Source organism: Sminthopsis crassicaudata, chromosome 3 (assembly GCF_048593235.1).
Source record: "Sminthopsis crassicaudata isolate SCR6 chromosome 3, ASM4859323v1, whole genome shotgun sequence".
Classification (NCBI taxonomy): domain Eukaryota; kingdom Metazoa; phylum Chordata; class Mammalia; order Dasyuromorphia; family Dasyuridae; genus Sminthopsis; species Sminthopsis crassicaudata.
In genome coordinates this window covers 320,226,879-320,248,739 of record NC_133619.1, presented here as the reverse complement: position 1 = coordinate 320,248,739, position 21,861 = coordinate 320,226,879, and the positions used below count along the sequence as shown (strand labels likewise).

The 21,861-nt window shown below is 35.6% G+C and overlaps 1 protein-coding gene across 49 annotated transcripts in view; it reads left to right on the top strand.

Moving 5' to 3' along the window:
- Window positions 1-21,067, top strand: part of ZBTB20 (zinc finger and BTB domain containing 20) — a 1,031,727-nt gene extending 1,010,660 nt beyond the window's left edge. For all 49 annotated transcript variants that reach the window (XM_074301247.1, XM_074301259.1, XM_074301282.1 and 46 more), the window contains one exon: window positions 1,447-21,067. In XM_074301247.1, coding sequence (XP_074157348.1) covers window positions 1,447-1,868 — 422 coding nt within the window. In that variant the 3' untranslated portion in view covers window positions 1,869-21,067. The remainder of the gene's footprint in view (window positions 1-1,446) is intronic.
- The last annotated feature ends 794 nt before the right edge of the window (window positions 21,068-21,861 follow it).

Below are 21,861 nucleotides of genomic sequence, written 5' to 3'. Positions count from 1 at the left end.
ATGCATTAAGGCTTATGTGCTTTACAAAAAGAAAAGTGCATCAGACCCTTATTCTTAGATACAATTCTAACTTGCTTGGTTATTTGATTTCTAACACCAAAAAAGATCAGAAACATCAAAATGAGAAGAGAAAAAGAAGCTCCTGAAAATAGAAATCCTGACAGCTTTGAAAAGTGACACCTAAAGATCTGACAGCCCCATGGCTTATTGGAGAGAGAGAGCTGTTCTCAATCAAGAAGTCCTGGATTCAGGTTTGACTCTGCCAGATACTGGCTATGTGAATCTGGACAAATTAAACAATTATTGACAAGTATTTACTAAGTGTCTGCTATGACAGATGCTGAAGATACAAATACAAAGAATTCAACAATCCTTTCCACAAAGAACTCCCTTTCTAATGATTGCAGACAGCAAAAATAGGCAGCATTAAGAGAGTTAGATAGATATATGCAAATATATACACACTTTAGTTGAATACAAGGTAGTTTGGTAGGCAGGACCCCTTAGCAAGTGAGCAGGCCATCAAGAAGGGTTTCAGACTAGTAGTTTTGGGTCATAAATTAAAAGGAGAGAGGAATTCTGCTATGGAGGGAAAGATAAAGTGTATTGTCTTAGGCACTCAAGTTTCAGGAAATGTGCATGGGTGGGGAAAATTCATCATAGAAATTGAAAAGCCCAGTTTCAAACTGAACAGTACAAGACAGGAAGGAAAGAGAAAGAGACTCAACCTCTAGAAAAATATAGCTATTTCATATCTGGGCAAAAGGAGCTGTATATCGCCCCTCAAGTTTTTAGGTTTTTAGACCTGTGGCCATTAAACAGAAAATGCTAATTTATGTTAAATTATTCTCAGTGCTTCTATTAATAAGGTAAAGATATATATAAAGCATTTTGGAAAAAATTTTGTTAGTACAGTTGAAATAATGTTTTGGTACTTAAAAAGAGGGTTCACTTCTATTTTGAAAATGACAGTTATCCAAAGTGACTCATTCAGATAGCCATAGTTTTCCTCTATCGATTTTCCCCCACCCTTATATTTATAATTTTTGTGGAAGTCCCTTGTACAGAAAATATGTCTTTTTAAGAAATCCTGTTTGTTTTTTGCTTGTTTGTTTTGTTTTTTAGCCACAAGTCAATCTTTAAAATCTCTCTACAAAAAGGATATCTTGTAGCTTTCAGTTAGGAGAGTTGTTTGGGGCAAGAAATTGTAAGTCACTAATAAACTTATCAGAACATGAGCTGACTTCAGCAAAAGCTTTTTCTGAATAGGAGGAGACTAGACCTTGGGAACCAAAGGAAAGCCATAAACAAGCTAGATGGTTTTTTTTGGGGGGGGAGTGGGGTAGAGTCAACATTTTATGTGATGGTTCTTTTCTTTCATTTTCTTCTTCTCCTGCTCTGTCTCGCTCTCTCTTGCTTGCTTTCTATCTCTTCTCGAATGGACAGGTGAGAAGCCCCACCAATGCAGCATCTGTTGGCGTTCTTTCTCCTTGAAGGATTATCTAATCAAGCACATGGTGACACACACAGGCGTGAGGGCCTACCAGTGCAGTATCTGCAACAAGCGCTTCACCCAGAAGAGCTCCCTCAATGTCCACATGCGGCTCCACCGAGGGGAGAAGTCCTATGAGTGCTATATCTGCAAGAAGAAGTTCTCCCACAAGACCCTGCTAGAGCGCCACGTGGCCCTGCACAGTGCCAGCAATGGCACCCCACCCACTGGCACGGGTCCTGGTGCCAGAGCTGGCCCCACTGGGGTGGTGGCCTGCACGGAGGGGACCACTTACGTCTGCTCCGTCTGCCCAGCTAAGTTTGACCAAATCGAGCACTTCAACGACCACATGAGGATGCATGTGTCTGATGGATAAGTAGTATCTTTCTCTCTTTCTTACGAACAAAACAAAACAAAACAAAAAAAAGCTATGGCACTAGAATTTAAGAAATGTTTTGGTTTCATTTTTACTTTTTTTGTTTTTGTTTTTGTTTTTGTTTCGTTTCATTTTCTACTACATGAAGAACTGTTTTTTGCCTGCTGGTACATTACATTTCCGGAGGCTGGGTGAATAATAGTTTTCCCAATCTCCCTTGGATGGTGGCCTTAAGGCCCGGTAGTGCTTCAGGAGGTCCACTGGTTGGATCTCTAGCTACTGGCCTCTAAATACAACCCTTCTTTACAAAAAATTTTTTAAAAAATTAAAAAAAATTTTTTTTCACTTGTGAAGAGCACTACAAAAAAATATATAACAAAATCTAAAAGGCCTACTGTCTTTAAGTACACCGCTTGCAGTGTTTCAGAGGACATTTTCATAATTCTGGCCGTTTGGACTTCACAGTATCCAGTTAAAACTGTGGAATATCACTTCTGGTTTTGAAACCCCAGAAAAAAGGCCCTGCTGGTTTCCACCCACCACATTATCTGCTTTCACAAAAGGGCTGTGAGGGTGGGAAGGGAGTATGGGTTGGGTGGTGTGGAAATCTCTGCAGTGTGGGAAAGGCTGATTACAGGCTCTCCTCCTGGATTCTACTCCAGTCCACGATCCTTGGCCCTCCTCTCCATTCCCCCCTTTCAGCAGAAGCCAGGAAGACTTGGACAGCCAACAAGCAACAGTGGCTATCGTATTTATTCTGTGTGTCTTCTTCGCTGAGCCAGGGCCTCAGCACAATCAAAAGGGACTTTCATGAAAGGCAGGAATACAAATAAAACAAAGATATCAGAGGTTTGCACCTATGGTTCTAGGTACAAGAGAAGGATTATTTCCCATAATCTTTGCAAAAAAAAAAAAAAAAAAATTGTGTCAGGCTATATTCTTGTGGAGGAGGAAAAGGAAGTGGAGGGAGGGGGAATAACAGAGTTCTTGAGACTTTTTTAATTCTAAATTTTATAGAGGGGCAAAAAGTGACGTTTACCAGATAGAATGCTGATTTTTTTTTAATATATTTACAACAGTATTTGTGTAAAAAAGAAAACAAAAAAAAGTGAGATTGTTAAAAGTAATTTGGTATTTTTTTTTTCATTTTGGTTTTGCATACACTGCCACTAATCCCTTCTCTTTTATTTCTCATTATAAATACATACTTTTTTTTTTTTTTTTTTTTTTTGTAAATCAAGACTGTTAGGATTAGATAAACTGCTTCAGGATAGAAAGGAAAAAAGACAACTAAAGATATTTCAAAGATAGTGAGGAAGGATTTTTTTCATCTTTTAAAAATAATTTCTCTTCATTTTTATTATTTTAAGTATTGCCTGGGTTGATGAAGGCCATTCATGGCCAGCCACCCCTGCTGTTATTTGAACTGCTGCTTTGTATGTTGATGTGTAATTTTCCTTTGACGTATAGCAAGCTAAAGATATTCCACTGTTTTGTTTTGTTTTGTTTTCAATTGTTCCATCTAGAATTCTTATCTTTTCTGGGAAGGGAGTTTTATTCTTTCAGAAAGACTTCTCTAAAAGTTCACTGAGATTTTGTCATTCTACAGTTTCTAGTCATTTTTTTCTTTTTTCCTTTATTAGACAGAGATGGTTTGGAGAGTTTGACCATTAGAAATTTACCTCTATTTTTCTTCTGGGAGAAGTTTGCAGGTCTCATCCTTTTTTATCTCATTCCTTTTCCAGAGATCTCATCCCTATTGAGAAGTAGTTCATGAAAGCATCACTGGACCCTATCCCACCCCAAGAAGCATAAATGCCAAAATGACCTTTTTCACCTCTAAATATCACTATATCATTATTTCCCCTTAATCTAGGCTGCCAAACAAGCAAAAAGATCACAATCTAAAAGCTGTTGTCTTTTCTTAGACCCAATTCTGGGAGTAATCCAGGAAGACTGTGGAACTTTCTCCCATCCACTGTGTTGAATGATTTCCATTCAGTTATGGAGCTCCAAGTACCACTCTTTACTTCTAGCTAGGATTTCTCTCCTCTCTGCTTACAGAAATCATGTGGTGAGGTTTCCCATTTGTGAATCATTATAATGAAGAAATTTCAATTCAAATATAGTAATCCTTAAACCAAACTGAAACTTTCAAGTGGTTCCATTGCTGGGCATGGTAGAGCATCCTTAAGGAAAAGTAGGTCTTTAGGCAAAGCAGAAGCACCAAACCAAATTATTCAGAGACAAAGTTAAAGAGCTTTCATAGAGCCATATAGTTTCAAAACTTCTTTGTATTTTCATTCAATTTTCCTTCAAGTTTTCATGCCCAAATATTTCATTTACAAAAATTCTGTAAAAATGTCCTGAAAGGCAACTCTATAATGACTAAATTAATTTTATTTATACGTTTTTAACATTTAGTATCCTAGATGTTTCTCCCAAAGGTGTTTCTTAGAGCAACTGCATTATGAATGACATCCATTCCAACACTGCAGTCTTTATAAATGCAGTAGGCGTTTTGCTTAAGGTATGACTGTAGACTTGGATTCCCATTGTTCATTATAAGGCTGTAGCTCATACTGACTTCTCAGAGACCACTGACAAGGACATATAAATTTCACTTTATTTAAACAGTAATAGAAAATTGTTTCAGAGTTTGCAAGGAAGGAAATGTCTCTATTTAATCAATGATGAAAAATGTCATTATAATATATCACTCTCTATACTTTTTGCTTACTGCCAAATAGAGGGAATTTAAGTTAAGTAATAAATTATGTTTCTGAAATTATATTGATATTTTGAAGAATCATTTAGCTCCTGGGACTAAAAAAAGATTTGGCAAATTAAGAAAATATAAGACCTCGAAGAGAAGGAGCCATGGAGTTACTCAGCATAGGCTTTAAACAAAAGTATGCAAAACATTCTCTTTAAACATTTGTGTGGCATTTGATGATGGCCCATTTAAAACAGAACCTTTACTGAATCACAGTGATGAATATAGAAGCAGCATTCTCTCCTGTAGAGCTGATTTATGAGGTAATTTCAGGCCATGATTCAACCCTTAGCTTCTCAAATTAAAAAAAAAAAAAAAAAATTCAGTTGATAAGATTAAAGCAGTTAGTTTAAAATATCCCTAGAATTTCTACTCTGTCTTGAAGTCCGAAATAGTCAACTTTCCCCATCTCTTTTAAAAAAGAATAAACCAGAAGGTACCCTCAGAATTATTGGTGGAGTGATACCCCAGGGGTCAGAGCCATTCAGTGAATCAGTTAGTAGGTAGGAAGTAGTGTACCATTTTTATATATTATGCTAAGGTAGGTTCCTAATGCATGTTTTCTTCTCCAGAACTTCTCCTATCCTGCAATAATCAGTGCCCTCTCAATGAAAGAGGGGGCATATATTTGAAAAGCAGGGTTTTGGTTTTTGGGAAGATAAAGGATGCTCCAGGTACAGTACTTTACTAAACTAGTCTCTTAAATAAGCTGCCTTCCAAATGGATTCAGATTATAAAAAAACAAAACATTCTATACCCAGTGGAAGAGGTTGAAACTGTCTGTGGTTACAGGTAATCCTGAACTTTTAAAACAAAGTGGGGGGAGGGAGGAATTTCTACATCAAGAGCAAAGAACCTCATGAGGAAATGTCTTTTTAGTTCTTTAATTTTCATTCCAAACAACTAACCCAGTTGCCTTAGTGCTTTGTGTTCATCTATCCTCAGCCAGTAAAATCAAGAACATAGCCTGGGACTGAATCCCACAGATTAAGGTTCCTTTTGATCAGGTACAGAGAGGCAGATCCTATAAGGGAAGAAAAACCACATTTTCCATTTTCTCGTCTCTTCTTTTTTTCTTTTTAAATGATTGAATCTGGCAATAACTAAATTCACTTTAGAAAAAGAGGATGATAGATGCATTTTATAAAGATTAACATTTCCAAACACTGCAAAGGTAGCCCATCAAAATAACCTTGGATCATTTCCTTTACAAATAATTGCTGATATTTGGGTGAACACACCCCAAATAGTCCAAAATGTTCTCTCCTGTAGAGCTCCAATCATTTAAAGGAGCCTCTTTTACTAAGGAAATCCTTGAAACAGGATTTAATACAAATTTACATATGAGGAAGAATTTATGGACTGAATTTAAAGGCATCTTAGGGAAAATCAAATTCCCATTGAAATTACTATCTACTCTTTTTTTTTTTCTATTTATTTAAGCTAAATTTAAAACTTTAAGCACTCTTAAGTTTTTCTTTCTTCAATATAGCCTCTTATGTATATATCCTTGTATACAAGCAACTGAAAAACTATCCTTCTTTCTCTCTATCCCATGGAAGCACCATAGCAGCTTCTGGTCCTATATAGCATTTGGGGTTTGAATAATGATATGCATAGTTTAAAACTTACCAGTGTTTTATTTCTAATCATCTCTGTGCTCCTTGAGGGCAAAAATAGTGAAAATGTGGTGATGCCATTTATAATCTCTGAGAGGCCCGTAGAATTTTACATAGATACATATTTTGCACTATAGTCTAACTGGCCTCTCCCACCTCCTCCTCATCCCATAATCTATGGTCTTCCTTCTTTGAGAGGAAATAAAGCCACTGTACCCTTACAAACTCTTTCATATTACTGAGCAAGCATGAGTGGTCTAGGTGACTACTTGTCATAATGTTTCCAGCCCCTGCTTTAAGAAAGGGATTCTCAGCCCAGAATTTCAATCTAGGTAATCTCTGCCTGCCTAAGTCTTTCCCTCTACTATTTGTAAGATTACAAAACAGGTAGATTTTTTGCAGAGGAGATACCTCTACCACATATCCCCAAAGTAGACAGCAACACAATGATGTTGCACCAGGTTTTTGTACAGGAGTCCATTTGGAACGTGGTGAGATTAGGGAGACTAAAGAGGCCTACCTTCTGGTGGAGATCTAACATACACATGAATTTTTGAAATAGTTTTTTTTTTTTTTAAAGATAGAAACAAGTTGTGAGATGGGGTGATAGAAGAGCGATAGAAGATATTTCAAAATGTAGGTATCATCCAGAAATAATTCACCTTTTTTTAGAGACCAAAAAGAAATAACAACTCTCTATAGGAAGAACTGGAAAGTTTGGTAGAAAGCCCTCAAAAAGATCTCTTGGTGTATTTTTATTAGATGTCTTCTAGCAACCTTACTCACCTGAGAAGAATTGTAAAGGAAGAAGGAGGAAAGTAGGACAGAGGAACAGACCTAGGACACACACATTAGAATGGAATTATAAAGAGGGCAGTAAAGAAATTCAAAGTAGGTCTAATCTCCAAAACTCTGAACTTGTCCCCTAAGTTTACCATATTGCAGCATCAAATCCTACCTAGCTAAATATTTCTCTGAAAATATAACCATCTCCCTTTCTCCTTTCTTCATTTCATTTTTTTTTTTTTAAGTGTAGAGGGGAGACTCTTTTTTTCCTGATTTCCTGGGGGAAAAAAGTTTTATTTAGTTCAGAGTTTCAAAAGCCAGTCTCTATCCTGCTGTTTAGGCAACAAAGACAATATAATCCTGGCTGGGAATAGCACTGCCCTAGAGATCAAGACATTTTGAGATTCTCAAGTGTAAATGTGCCAGTTTTGACTCTGCCCCTATCTCCACAACTAAAAACTTTAGCAACCTAGGATTCATGCAAACATTGTCCACAAAAAATGTGATCTACCCAAAGCATGGTCTCTAATCACTGGGTGGTAAAAATGAATGTTTTTAAGATCTCAAAAGAATTATATTATTTGTAAATTGAATACCATATCCATTTCTAGAAGTCAAATGGCATGTGTAACGGTGAGTCCTAGAGCTTGGGTTTTTGTAGTGGATTACTTTGTTTTTGTTCATCTGTTATAATAGCAGGACTATTACCAGTGATTTCATTATGAGGACTATGCTTTCCTGGATGTGAGATCACTTCTTAGTCAGATAGAGGAACAGCATAGCACTAGACTAAACGAAATAGAATCTGTAACCCTACCTAATCAAATATTCTTCCATTCCAGAGTTTTATACAGCCTCCCTGAGTTGTTATAAAAGATGGCTGTTTTAATTCGCAAGCCCGAGTTGAAGTTACTTTAATTAGAATTTCTTCTCAAAAAAAAAATAATGTAGCATAGGACTGTTGCCTTAAGCCAGAAAGCCCTGTGATAGGGACCTGAAGGTAGAAGTGGAGACAGTTTGGGATGAGGTCAGAGGAGGGAGGTAGCATCTGTTTCTTTTCAACTTTTCATTATTTTAAAATATTATTCTGGAGCATAAGACTGATGTGGCAGCCTGGAGGGTAAAGAAATGCAAAGAGGTGGGGAAAAAAAAAAAACTGCTGAGTTATCCAGTCCTCAGGAAGTAATTGTAATCACTCTGCAGATGCTAGTTTGGGGAAGAGTTCATTTCTCCTATGTCAGTGATGATAATGCAGCTTCAAGGTTAAAAAAAAAGTCTGGTGGTATGAATATTGGCTCTAAGAATTGGAGAAGAGTTCATCTGTTCTATGTCAATGAGAATGCAAGTTTAAGCTAGAAAAGTCTGGGAGTTGGTCTAAATATTATCTCTCTATAAAACAAAAATCAAATAATGCCTCTCAATAGCCAATTTCATTCAATATTTCCTTTTAAAAAAATAAACCCCAATAAAAAAATGCAGAGTATCCCTTGCAGCATATACTTTTGAACATTATGAGTCTCATTTTTTGGTGCTCCTCAAACTTTAGTTTGAATAGCATGAACTACAGGCCCTATGTAAAATATAAGAAATCCCAGGTTCTGGAATAAATTGATCCTGATATTAATAAGCATTCATCTCATTGAGATTGTAAAAGTTCCCAACAATCTTATTTCAGATTTAGAGACTTTCTTTGTTCAAAAAATACTTTAAAAAGGCCCTAAATCTGTTGAGAACACAGAATAAATGAACTAAGTATTAAAAAAAACCTATAAAAATTTGAAGCTCTAAAGGACTTTAGAAAGCACCTAGCCAAAGCCAGTCTTTTTACAGACAAGAAAACTGGGGCCTTTAAAGGGCCGATGACTTGCCCAGGATCACACAGCTAATTAATATCAGAACCAGAGCCTATGCCTGGGCCTCCTGACTCCCCAGTTCATATCTCACTCTTCTTACTGGAATAAAAATTTATTATTGCCCAAGACAGTAATTGTACTTCATGTGTAGATTCAAATCAAAAGAAAGATTTCACCCACTCCAATATGTCATAACTGCTGAATGTTTATAATTAAGTACCTGGTACATATACCCTACCTTTGTATGGTGCTTTTAGTGATAAACTGTATTCCACTATCCTGTTCCTTAGTAACAACCAAACATATTCTGAAATCTCTGACTATGAGACAAAGGTCTCACAGATCTAAGAATGCTTCTGCTCATTTGCCTTAGCTAGCAGCAACAGTGCCGTCCAATGTCCCTGATGATGCTTTGTGGTACTTGGAAGAAGCCCAGACCATGGAAAGTATATAGTACAGTCCATATGTAACTTGCTCATAAGAAACTTGAATGTTTTTATGTGGAGTGGTTCAATGGCACTTCACTGAAATCATCCATTTCCCCCAGGGTCTCTCTCTCTCAACACATGTATGCATGTATACACTTGTCATCTGTGTATTTATGTGCACATATTGTGGCGCATTCAGAGGCACAAGCCTAGATGCTACAGAATGGTTGCAATGTACCTTCAGGGGGTGGGGAGCCCTTTCCAGGTTTCCAGAACTGTTCTCCTCACCCCACCCTCCCACACACACACACACACATACACATACACACACACACTGTTCACCAGATTGTGAATATTTGTGCTGTGGTCCTTTCCAAGGAAACAATCACCTGTTCTTATGTTGGATTTTGTAAAGCTGTGGGAGATGGGAGAAACAAAGGCAGCTTGTTGGAGCCACAGAAAACCCACAGTAACAGGCTGTTTCCTTCAGGGGAAAGTGGAACAGAAGTATTAAGTTGGCAGACCAGCAAAGAGTGAGCAGCCCCAAGGAGCACACCATCTTTGCAGGCGTGAAAGGTAGCACTGGGCAGGGAAGACCCATGCCCACACCACCCTGTGTCTAAAATATGCCCTGTCCCTTTCCCCTGTGAAGTGTGTGCACGCACACACACCACACACACACACACACACACACACACACACACACACACACACACACACACACATTATGTTCCCAAACTAAAACCTACCGATGCCTCTTGCATCTGCAATGAATTGTAGTCATCCACAAGCTGTGTCTCCTGAAACCAGTGTGGCCTTTGCCAAAGTCTTTCCAGGAACGAGTCATTTACTGTGTCTAATAGACCAATGGACTGTCAGGGAGAACAGTTTTGTGATCTCTGAGAGCAGTTTATACATATATATATATATATATATGGATATCCCAGGCATATTTCAGTCTTTCAAATAGGATACCATCCATCCTGGTTTGTTGTACTATCCCATCTTGCCTAGTGACTTAGAAAGCATGTGGCCTGGAAGCAGTAGGTACCAATTTTCTCACTCCTGTGTTCTTCACTTAACTAGATAGTTTTTTTTTTTTTTTTTAATGACATGTAGATTATTTTTTGTTTTATCAAATCCAGAGAGCTTTTTCTTTCCTCTTTTTTTTTTTTTTTTTGGTGACTTTTCCCCTTTCTCATTAAATAAGACTACATATGGTTGCAGCTTTTTGTTGTTGTTAAAATGTATATTGTCTTTCTATATCCAGAAGAAGTCTGTGACTGTAACCATAGGTATTTCTTTTTACTGGAAAAAATATAACAGAGTTTTTTTTTAATTATTATTAACAGTACTAGTGACTTTGTGGAAGAAGATGAGTTACTATTTAGCTATGCTTACTTAAGTACAGTACACTACGTTGCAGTATTTCTGAAACCTTAGAACATACACATTATATATAACAACTCTATATCAAAATATATATATTACAGTATATTCATTTTAATTTTTGAATATGCCTATGAATCATGAGTTGATAGACAAACACATCTTTGCATTTATCATTCATCACCAACCTGCTGCAGTTAATTTGGTGCATTTAATAATTGTTACTGGCTCTAGTTTGGTTTTTTTATATTATTATCAGCTTCAGTATTGTCTATACAGGTTTTTAGAATTTTTTTTTTTTAAGATCAGAATTTTAGCAAAACATAGGAAAGTGAAAACTTTTGGAAACATAGTATTAGGCTAATACCGAAGGGGTTCATGTTCATGAAAGATCCTATTGAGCTGACCCTCTCAGTTTCTAAAGAACAAAAGAAGTGTGTGTGGGTGTGTGGGTGTGGGTGTGGGTGTGTTTGTTTGTATGTAAAATATCTGCATTTCCTCTCTCTTTCATGTCCTTTTATTTTCCTTAAAATTTTCCAATCTAGAAACTAGATTACATAATCTGACCAGCAAGAGCTATCCCATTAAAAGCTGTTTTTAAAAGGCCTCTGTTTTATGAAGTATAAAGTCAGTTTTCTGGTTGTCCCATTAATATTTGCAAGTATTGACTGTAATAATGGTTCTTTAAAGAGTTTGCATTTTTAGGTCCACATAGTAATTTTAAGTAACTATACTTCAAAATCTCCCCATGAAATAGAACAAAAATTAGAAGTTTCAGTTTGCTGAAGAAAAACTGAAGGAGGGGGTTTAAATGACTTTTCCAAATTATAGGTGAGATGAATTTGGGCCCAGTGCTCTAGTTAGTCTAATACATTTTTTTAGTCGATGAAATCTATAGAATCCATATATCCCAATAAAATCTATAAAAGCTCTTGACAGACCTGACCCACAATTTCCTCTTTGCATACAACAACGGAAATCATCATATATTATAGAATACTAAAACTGAACAGAACCTTCAGAAATCATGTAGTTTAATGGCCTATCCAAACAAAAAGGGTTTGCTTAAAGATGCCCCATGATTTGCACCCTCAGTAACCAAATTGAGTGTCTAATAATTTTCATTGTCAGAAAAATCTTGTGGCTATATCAGGTCTCATGTAATGTCACTTAATATCAAATTCTTGTGCTTTATCTTCAATGGCAGTCAAACTTAGCTTGGTTTTTGTAACTGTTAAATTCCCTCAGCTTCCCTTTCTTTCTGAAAGAATAATCCCAGTTCTTTCCTCTTTTCAGTTTTCAATTTTCCAGTTTCACTTTGTGGCTCTCTTAAAGCTATTTTCATCTTTCTTCATGCCATCTGAATTTTGATGGTTAGGATGATAAGTACTTAGGGCAATGGGAGAATTCTATGTGTATCTCTCTTTTTTTTTTTCTTTTTTTTTTTTTCTTATTGTTACTTCCTTAACTTAAATCTGCAGTCTTTGGGAATGATTTACTTAGGAGAGAACAAAATCCTAATACTGATGAAGTATTTAGTCAGTCAGTAACCCTAAATGCTCATGTTCTCTATTCCAGTTCATTTTTTATACCACCTTTAATTTTCATTAAACTAAAGCACTTTGAGGGGAGAAGGCTACAGAAGCAGGTAGGCTTAAAATTGGAGGCTTGGTGAATCTTGTTTTCATGCTATCTTTAGATTTTAACTTATCAATGTTCTTCTAAGAGTAGGAAGGTCTTGATCACATTTGAAAATGTCAGATGAGCTTAGATGATTCATTCTTTTTCAATCCTCATAGTCAAAAATGCAAAGAATTTTTTTTTCTTTAAATAAAATACAAGTTCAGTAGGTGACAAGAGATCATTTCTAAGAGAGAAAAATGATTATGTTTAGTATGGTCATAATCATTTTTGCAGATTTCAGCTCCTGCTCTTTTTCCCTAACCAAATGAAACTTTCCACAGATAATAGGTTTCCACAAGTTAAACTCTATGAGGGTAATAGAAGGATTTGTATTCCAAAATTATCTTGATCAATCTTAAGTCTTTTTCTTGATCAGTCTAAGCTTTTTCTAAACAAGCCATCAGTAATCAAATATATTTAAGGAGGCTACAATAACTCTTTCATGTTATAAAAGATTTATTGTGAACACTTGGATCAGCAATTAACTGGCAAACAAAAAAAGTTCTTATAGCTTCCCAAAGTGCCTAATTTGCACCTAGATATGAGCTTCAACACCAACTCAAAAATGGATAGTCATAGTATATAAGAAAACTTGAGGAGTCAGGTTATTCACCCCACCCTGATAAATGAACACATTCTAGGCCTTCTGGCCCTTTTTACAGAATTTGATCATCTAAGTTAAGTTTACATCAGTGATTCCCAACTCTGTTCTTCATAACCATGATCCATCTACATATCATTTTACAGATTTCCAAGTGCTTTTGATAGATAATTGTTAATTTTTTAGAGTGCTTTGATGCTTGTAAAGTACTCTGCAAAAATTATCTCCTTTTCACTACAAGCATCCCATGAAATAAAGTGTGATGTTTCTTCCCTTTTTGCAGATGAGAAAACTGAAGTTCAGAGAGATTGAATGATCTTCCCAAAATAATAAGATATTTAGAGCCAGAGACAGGATTAGAATACTCTGAGTAGTCCAGGATTCTTTCCTGAACTATGCTTTTCTGACTCTCAGATTTCATAAGGATTTTCTCTATATGTATGTTTGTGTGTGCATGTGAATGTGTATGACTGCACTGCATGATTTTGCATAGGCTAAGAGGCTCTATATATTTTTTTCCATATAAAAATCAGAAAGTCCAAAACAAAGAAGAGTGGGATGGAAGAAGTGCTAAAGGTGTTTGCAAGCAATCAGACTTTTTTGAATTTCATAAATATTTCTGTGTGTGGTCTGAAGCTTGAAACAGATTTATTTTTTATCAAACCAGTTTATACACTTAACCTGCAGAGAGATATAAAGGAGGATAAATTAAAGAGTTTTGCTGCCACAATCCAAAGAACCACACAGCAACAGATAATTCACCATTTTCCTTATTTTTGTGGCCTTATAATCTTCCACTCTTACTTAGCATGAAGATGAAATCAAGACCTTCTCTCATCTTCTTCCATACACAATATTTATACTGTGAACTCAAACACCTATCTTTTTCAAAGGGCATTTTTCTGAATCAATAAAAAAAAAAAGTTTTCCTGTCAATCACTCAAATAAAAAAATAAAAGTATTTGTCTTGAAAACTAACATATATAAGAGAAGATTTGGTTTTTATAGGGCCTCTGTTGACACGGCCAATCAGAAGAATTACTTCAGAGTAAGTTAATAGAATAAGTCTATTTCTCTGAGCTAAGGATCAGGATGTCTTATCACAATCTCTGTCTTGTTCTCAAATTAGTGTCTAGATTACATTTATTGTTGGAAAGAGGCATAATTTCAAGCTGTAACTTTATGGTTGCCTAGATGCTATCTGTACTGGTAGTAGCAGAAGCATTTGGCCTTAACAGTATAGCAATGAAAGAAAATATTCATCAACAAGATAGTTTATATTTAATAGAGTATGAGATTTCTTTTTCTGTTTCCCTTCATAATGTACTTGCTTTTTTGACAGTTCATTTAAAAAAAAAAAAGTCTGCAGTTCATTTCACTAATATGTAGTTTTAGAACTTGAAAATATAAGCTTAAAAATAATCTGAAAAACAGGCTGATATAAAGCCAGTTTATTTTTCATACTGGTTTTTTAGAATTATGTGTGCACAGAATGCAGTTCCTTCAAAGAAAGTGAAACTAACAAAGTAACTAGGTCAGCAGACATCACTTTTACATAGAAAAAGAATAGAATTTTGTTTCTTTAATTTTTCTTTTTTTGTTTTCCACCTAGAGAATCTCAAATTGATGAACCATGTACTTCAGCAAATATTTGTGCACTTATTTCTTTTTTTGTTTTCTGTCCCCTTCTCAAGTGACTAATAGTTTTTAAATCTGAGAATTCTATACTAACTATAATGGACACTGAACTCATTGAAATGTCCTTTCATTTGCCATTTATTGCCCTAATGGTTTAAAACTTCCATTTTACAGTTGAGCTATCAACAAAAATCTCTTGCTTCTTTTTGTAACAGCACTTCTGCTGGGCAAAAATAGGATTTTCTCAGAAAGAATTTGAGGCTGAGCAAAGAAAAATAAAAAAGTTTCCCTGACAAAATCCAGATAATCAAATTGACATGTCCTGGGCCATAGAATTGTAGATAGTTATTGTGGAGGGATACTGGACTTTGTTCTCTATACACAGGACATATACTTCAAATACTTCCTTGCTAATTAAATCAGGTATAAGAAATTCAGGAACTTCAGGTTTATCTTTTCTTCTATAAATTTATAATCTGGTTTTTAGCATTACCTTCATTCAACAATATTTATTAACTATGGTCTGTATGCAAGATACTAGACTATAGGTATGCAAAGATGAAAAAAGTTTCCTTTTTAGAATAATTGAAGTTTCAATAAACTAGTGACATAAAAACCAAGAGAATAGGAGAAATAATAGTGACTGAGTAGAATTCTCAGTCCCAGTTTTCAGATATAAATAAATTCTTTGTCATGAGAGAAAACATCACTTTACATTCACAGTCAGTATTGTATGATATGGGTGAGATAACCTCCTGTGTCTCTGATTAAAGATCTCCCTCAATCTTATCAAAGGATGCCAGAGAAATTTTTGAAAACAAATAGCATTACCTTAAGTTAGCTTTTGACAAAACTCAAAAAAGGAAAATGACTGCGAGGAATGTTTTGACTTCCTTGTACTATAATAGGAAGTCTGTACATCAGGAGCAACATATGGAGAAGTAAGTTGGTGACTTAAATTTGATAAGATGTTTAGCTGTATATTGTAAAAGGTTTTGAAGAGTTTCCAAAAACTGGGAAGATGTTAGAAAACAAAATCAGCTCTTTAATTGCACTCTTCCTTGAATAAAATTTCTTGAGGGAGTCAGATCTATCAATTTGCTCCTTTAGGCAAAATAGTTCCAACTTCTCTAATCCCATTCTTTTCAGTCCAACCATCCCTTAATGTCTTGATGAAACAAAAATTAAGAGGCAATTTCTGTACATTTAACCTACATTACTCTTTGCATTATTATAGGAGGAGTTTGAATTTTCAAAGTGGTTCAAAGTCATGTCTTTTAGTAATTGGTATCATATTCTGTTGTAGCATATAACTACTCTGCTTGCAGACAACTTCTTGATTAGATTACAATACATACTTATGTACATTCACATATATATATATATATATGTTAGCAGTTTCAGATTCATCCCTCAATGAAATATTTAGTTTATCAGCCAACAATCTTGTTAACCTACTGTTTGTGAGAGACACTATGCTAGGCACTGGGCATATGAACACCAAAATGCCTAGAAAACTTATATTTTTACTGTGGGATTTCAGAAATAGACTATTGAAGGCTGTTAATTATAAAACTATTCTCCAAAATCATTGAATATTCCACATGCTTTACCCCTACCCAAGCTCATTCTTGCTTTAGGTGAGCCCTAGAAGATGTCCTAATATGAATGTTTTTCGCAAAAAAAAAAAAAAAAAAAAAAAAAAAAAAAAAAAGTTGTGCACTGCAGATTGATTTTAATTTAATAATCTAATCTGATATTTAAATGTCATAGTTTTTTTCCTTGTGATTTTATTTTGGTAACATTGAACTGCTTATAACAAGCTTCAAACTGTTACCCAGAAAAGAGGCCTTGAGAATCTGTGTGTATGTGTGTGTGTGTATGTGTGTGTGTGTGTGTGTGTGTGTGTGTGTGTGTGTGTATATCTATGCTCGTGTAGAAAGACAAAGAAAAAAATGAGTAGAGAAGAAACTAAGAGGGGGAGTAGAATGGGAGAATGATCAAGAGAGATAAGATGACTTGATGTATTTATCTGTGTTATGTAGAATGGCTGCTGTATGTTGCCATTGAGGAAGAATTGATTGCACTATTCAGAAATCAGATCAGAACTGTCACTATTAAGTTTAGAGTTGTGTTTTGGGGAACAAGAGAGCTTTATCTTTTTTTCTGTGCTCATGCCCCTTTGAATGGGAGCCATTTGACATGATGAAAACCATTGTATAAAACCACTACTGAGCTTCATGTTTATGTCTGTTTCCCTTTAGCACCCGTGGTTTCAACTTGACTGCTTCCCTTTTCTTTCTACCCATGGGCTTTAATATATTAGAGAATAGGACAGTTGATGTACATTAGCTATTACTATTCTCCTTTGAGTAGAAACAGACAGGGCCATGAAAGAGACAACCCAAAACATATTGGGTGAAGACTGAATCTCCATCCTTTGTTGGCACTGGTATCCTTGAGTAAGAGCTCTTTGGGGCTGTGCTTTTGGTCTGGGATAGAGTGTTTTATTTTTGCACTAAGCATGACTGCACTGCATTGCACTACTGAAATGTAATTGTGCCAGGAAAGGAAGAGAGAATAAGGACATGAGAATGAAAGCAGGAAGAGAAAATGGGAGCAAGTTAAGAAAGTGAAATTGTGTCACAAAAATAATGGACTGTTTTCATTGTGCTTGATTCTGAGCAGGTTGAAAGATTGATCTGTAGAATCTTAACTTTTAGTTGATCAGACTCTCCAAGAGAACCTCAGTGACATGATCCCGTGTTTTTCAAGTATGCTCTGTTAATGAATGGTAAGGAAAGGCATTCAAAGTGAAAGTGATTTCAAGATTTCCTAAGTCCTTTTTTTTCCCCAATGAAGCTTTCCTTAAAGGCTGAGTTGGGCTATAGGGAGCTAAACAATGTCAAATTGAAAACCCCAATCTAGGGCTGTTCCACAAAGCCAATTTCCCAATACACATTCCAGTGGGGCAGAGAAGAGCAGTCCGTTAACCTGAAAGGCAAGTTTGCCCATTTTGTTGATGCCCCATGATCCTGAGCATGTTCCCCTCTGCCCCATGATAGAACCATAGATCAGGCTAACCAAAGAGGAAGGCCACGCATGTAGTGAAGTATTTCTTTAAAAGGACAGTGAAGGGAATGGTGCAATAAACACTGCAAATAAGTGTTATGAACAGTTTATTTTGAGAAGAACTAAGCAAACCTTGTCTAATGGTGGAGGGTGGGGAGGGTAGAAAAGAGGAAGGAAAAGAATGGAAATTTTACTGGCTGCCCAAACAGAGAATGTTGTTAAATAAATCATTCTAAAAAAATTAGCACTATCTAAAAATTTAGGATTGGGATTTCTTTACTTCAAAGCAAAATATAGAAGTCATCTGTTTGGCAGGTATTCGATGGATATGGATCCCCAGAAAATGGAAATAACTTATTTTAAGGATAGTAGAAAAAGAATGAAGGTGCTGGAAGAATCCAGCAAAATCTAAGGATTGATGTTTGCAATACAGCAACAGAACATTTGAATGGCTATGTATGTTGAACTATTCTGAAAAATGTTCTTTTTGAAGGATTCTAACTGGAAACTTTCTATAGTATGGTCTCTTTCCTCGAATTGCAGAAATTGGTTCTAGGTCCTCCCGCCTTCCACTGATACATCTATGTCTATTACCCTTTGCAAAAAAAAAAATATATATATATGAATTTTTCTAGTCTTTTAGGTATTTCATGCACACACAAAGAAAACAGAAGGGAATATCCCGTGAGAGGATAATGCTAAAGCTAAACTAAGTACTCTAAGCTTTGTCTCCATGCCACATTAGGAACCCTAAAAACCAGAACTTAAGAGGCACACAGAACAACATCTGTTGGATAAGCTTTAGGGATAGTAAGGAAAAAAAAAAAAAACTTGTAAGAAGAAATAAATTGACTTTTTTATCTACACAAATTAGCTGTCTTAACCTAGTTGAGGCTTCTGGAAAACAGCTTCTTCCATAGCTGGTGTCTATTTACTCCAGTTGTATAATGCACAGCTTTCTGTCACCAAATATCTGAATTTCCATAGGCCAAGCCAAAAATAATTTTTTCAAAGAATCTTAATGTGATAGGTTCAGAAGATGTGTTTTGGTAGTCAAGAAAACACACTTCACTTTCCATCCTGTTCCCAGTGTCATTAAGAAAAAATTTCTTAGGAGCCACTGAATGGCCTTCTTGACTTTCTAGGCAGATCAAAATTAAAATAACAATAACAAAAGAACATCTCCATTAACTCTCATCTTCCAACAGAGGCTTTAGCTAGAGACATATGGTTATTTCCATGAAAAAAAGAACCAAATAGTTCTTTTGAAACTTATGAAAATGATAATGAGCAAGAACAGTCAAGATTATTGCTCTGTGTAGTTAGCAGCAATCACCAATGGAAGAGGGAGTGATAATAGATATTCTGTTGGCCACTGAGTCCATTCATGAAACCAATTGTGTTAAGGTTTTTGTTTTGTTGGGTTATTATTAATATTTCATAATTTCCATTATTTGGAGGGAGAGGTTAAAATGTCCTTTCCTGTGGCATCAAAAGTACTTGGAGGATGATGCGGATTTGCTGTGATAGTGCCTTTCCTGTTGTGGTGAATGCTAGTATTGTAACTTTGTTTGCTTATACTAATTTGGACTGTTAGCCTCTGTTCTTTACAGAGGTTTGAGAGGATGGCCTCAGGCTAGATGAGGATGTAGTCTACTGCTCCTGGAAAGCTGTGATTAGATGACATTTGCACTAGATTCTAAAATGTGTTACCCGTAGAGTGAGTGAGAGAAAAACCAAGGATAATTTGATGTGAGAATAAGAAGCCAAAAGGAGTATTGATAACTGATGCCACTGATTTTTCCCCCTTCTTTCCTGGAAAGAGAAACACACTTTGGTCCTCTTTCACTGTTGCTTCTCCCTCACACTGAAAGGTCACAGTGAACTCATCGTCAGCCAGGAATAGTTAATAGTTAATAGGGAATTCACTTATTGCCTAAGCTATGGGATTGTTTTATTCTCAGTTATGGGCAGTGTCACTGCCTAGCACCTCGGGAGTCCAATAGTGAGCCACTGCCAGTGTGTTCTACTCTAACTCCATGAATATTTTTGATGTCTTTGCTCAGAAAGGGAGTAAAAGGTTCTTTAGGTGACACTGTGAAAGATGCGTACAGACAGTAGGAAACCAGCATATTGAAGCAAACAAGTGTTGGGGTGCCAAAAGTGTGTCTGCTATTTTCTCTCTTTTCACTCCCCTCCCTAATCCCACCTCCACTGCAAATTAGGGGAGGTAGTCTTACATGCTTTTCCAAATAATTTCTTGGGTTTCTCTTGAGGAGTGGGCTGGAAAGTCCTCCAGAAACTGAGACAGATGCCATCTGCATCTCCCTTTGACTAGCCAGTTTTCTTGTATACTTGTGCCCAGGTGGCCTTGACCTTTTTAAGATAACCTGGAAGCTTTCGATAGACCAAACTGCCTGTCCATTTTGTATGATCTTGCCTCATGTTCTTCAGTTGAATTGGAATGATGCTATCAGGAGGTGAATCCATTTGAACCCTAAGTAATTATGCATTGTTATTGGATGCTGCAGTACTAAGGCTTAGTATGTCAGGAGTTTGTATTATCCAAAAGCATCTTTTTTCACATTTTTTTCTTTCAGTTTACTCTATTGCCCTGATTATGATTTTTACTATATTTGTTTATTTTTTTTAGTAGATTACATTTATGTCTATTTTAGTAGTATCTTTTTTTTCCCATGGATACTGTACTAACCTATTACTTAAATATCATTTTGTTTTGTTAATATGTAATTCTACTGTAGACCAAAAAATATGAAGACAAAATTTGTTTCAGATTAAAGATATATAAAAAAAAAAGCTAGTGAGTAAAAGATAGAATTGAAGGAAAAGGCAAGAAAAGCAGTGGTAAATCATGTTAAGTTAGAAATCTAAGAGTAGCCTTACCTATTTCCTAACCAATGCTTATCAGTTAGTATTTTATTGTTTTCAGCACATTCACGCTTTGTATCCTATTAATCCTGGTTTGTTTGTTTTGTTTTTCTTTGATGTTCTTGAGGTTGCACGTTGTGTTGTTGTTGACAATGCCCGATTTTTATTGTGTTGTGCTTTTATCAGTCATTTCCTTTGGAAGGATGGGGAAAATATATTGTTTTTTATTAATTTTTTAAATGCACTGGAAATAAAATTGGACACACTTCACTGTTTGAAAAGCAAAACAAAACAACAATAAAATGAGATTTGAAAAAACAGCAACCTAATAAGCGACAGAAAAACAGGCTAAGAGAAATCCCATCTTTGTATTGAATACATCCAAAATACTCTCTCATGTTAAAATTAAAAAAATAAATAAATGAAATAAGAAACAATTGTTAGTGACAAGAAAGAAAAAGAAAACTAGCAGAGCCTGGATTCAGTTGCCTTCAGAATTAATTGTGATGGAGGGAAGGGGAAAGGATAGAGCCATTGAGTCTCTTCATTCAACCTTTATATTTTGGTATTTTCAAGAAAATAGTGCACATATACCTTCCCTTTTTTTTACTCCTGCCTGACTGTTTTAGCTTCCTACTTCTCCCTTAAAAGTGGTTTCCAATTGGTAGTGACTTCAAACTTCAGCATGGGAAGGAAGCTGTCATAATAAAATAATCACTGGTCAGTATCTGCCAGTGCTGGAGAATAAGTTGGAAACCACTTGACCTTCCTTTTTTATGGCCACTAGGTGCCAATTGAGCCAGTTAATGTCATTTAAATGAATAGCAAAAAAAGAAGGTAATTATAATTGATACCAGAAAGGTGAAATTTCTGTACCATACTAGGATTTTTCTTAGCCTGTTGGCTTTCATTTGCTTAATGTTTGCTGATTTTTTTAAGGGTGGGGGTGTGAGTGGATGTAATTTCACAATCCTGATACAGTAATTGTTTTGCATCTTCCATGTTTTATGCAAAAACAGACATTTAAATCAATAAATAATTGTGCCCTAGACTGAAAGGTTAATGTTTAGGAAAGGAAAAAAAAATTGTTGGGATTTTTTCTACATTTTTTTGTGAAGAATCTTTTTTGGAAAGGAAGGATACATATTTTTGTTGTGTGATATTTTCTATTTTTGAATGCATTTTATTGGTACAAGACTGTTTTTTTGGTGAAGACATTATTTAAAAAAAAAAAGAAAAAAAAACTTAATCGAAAAGTT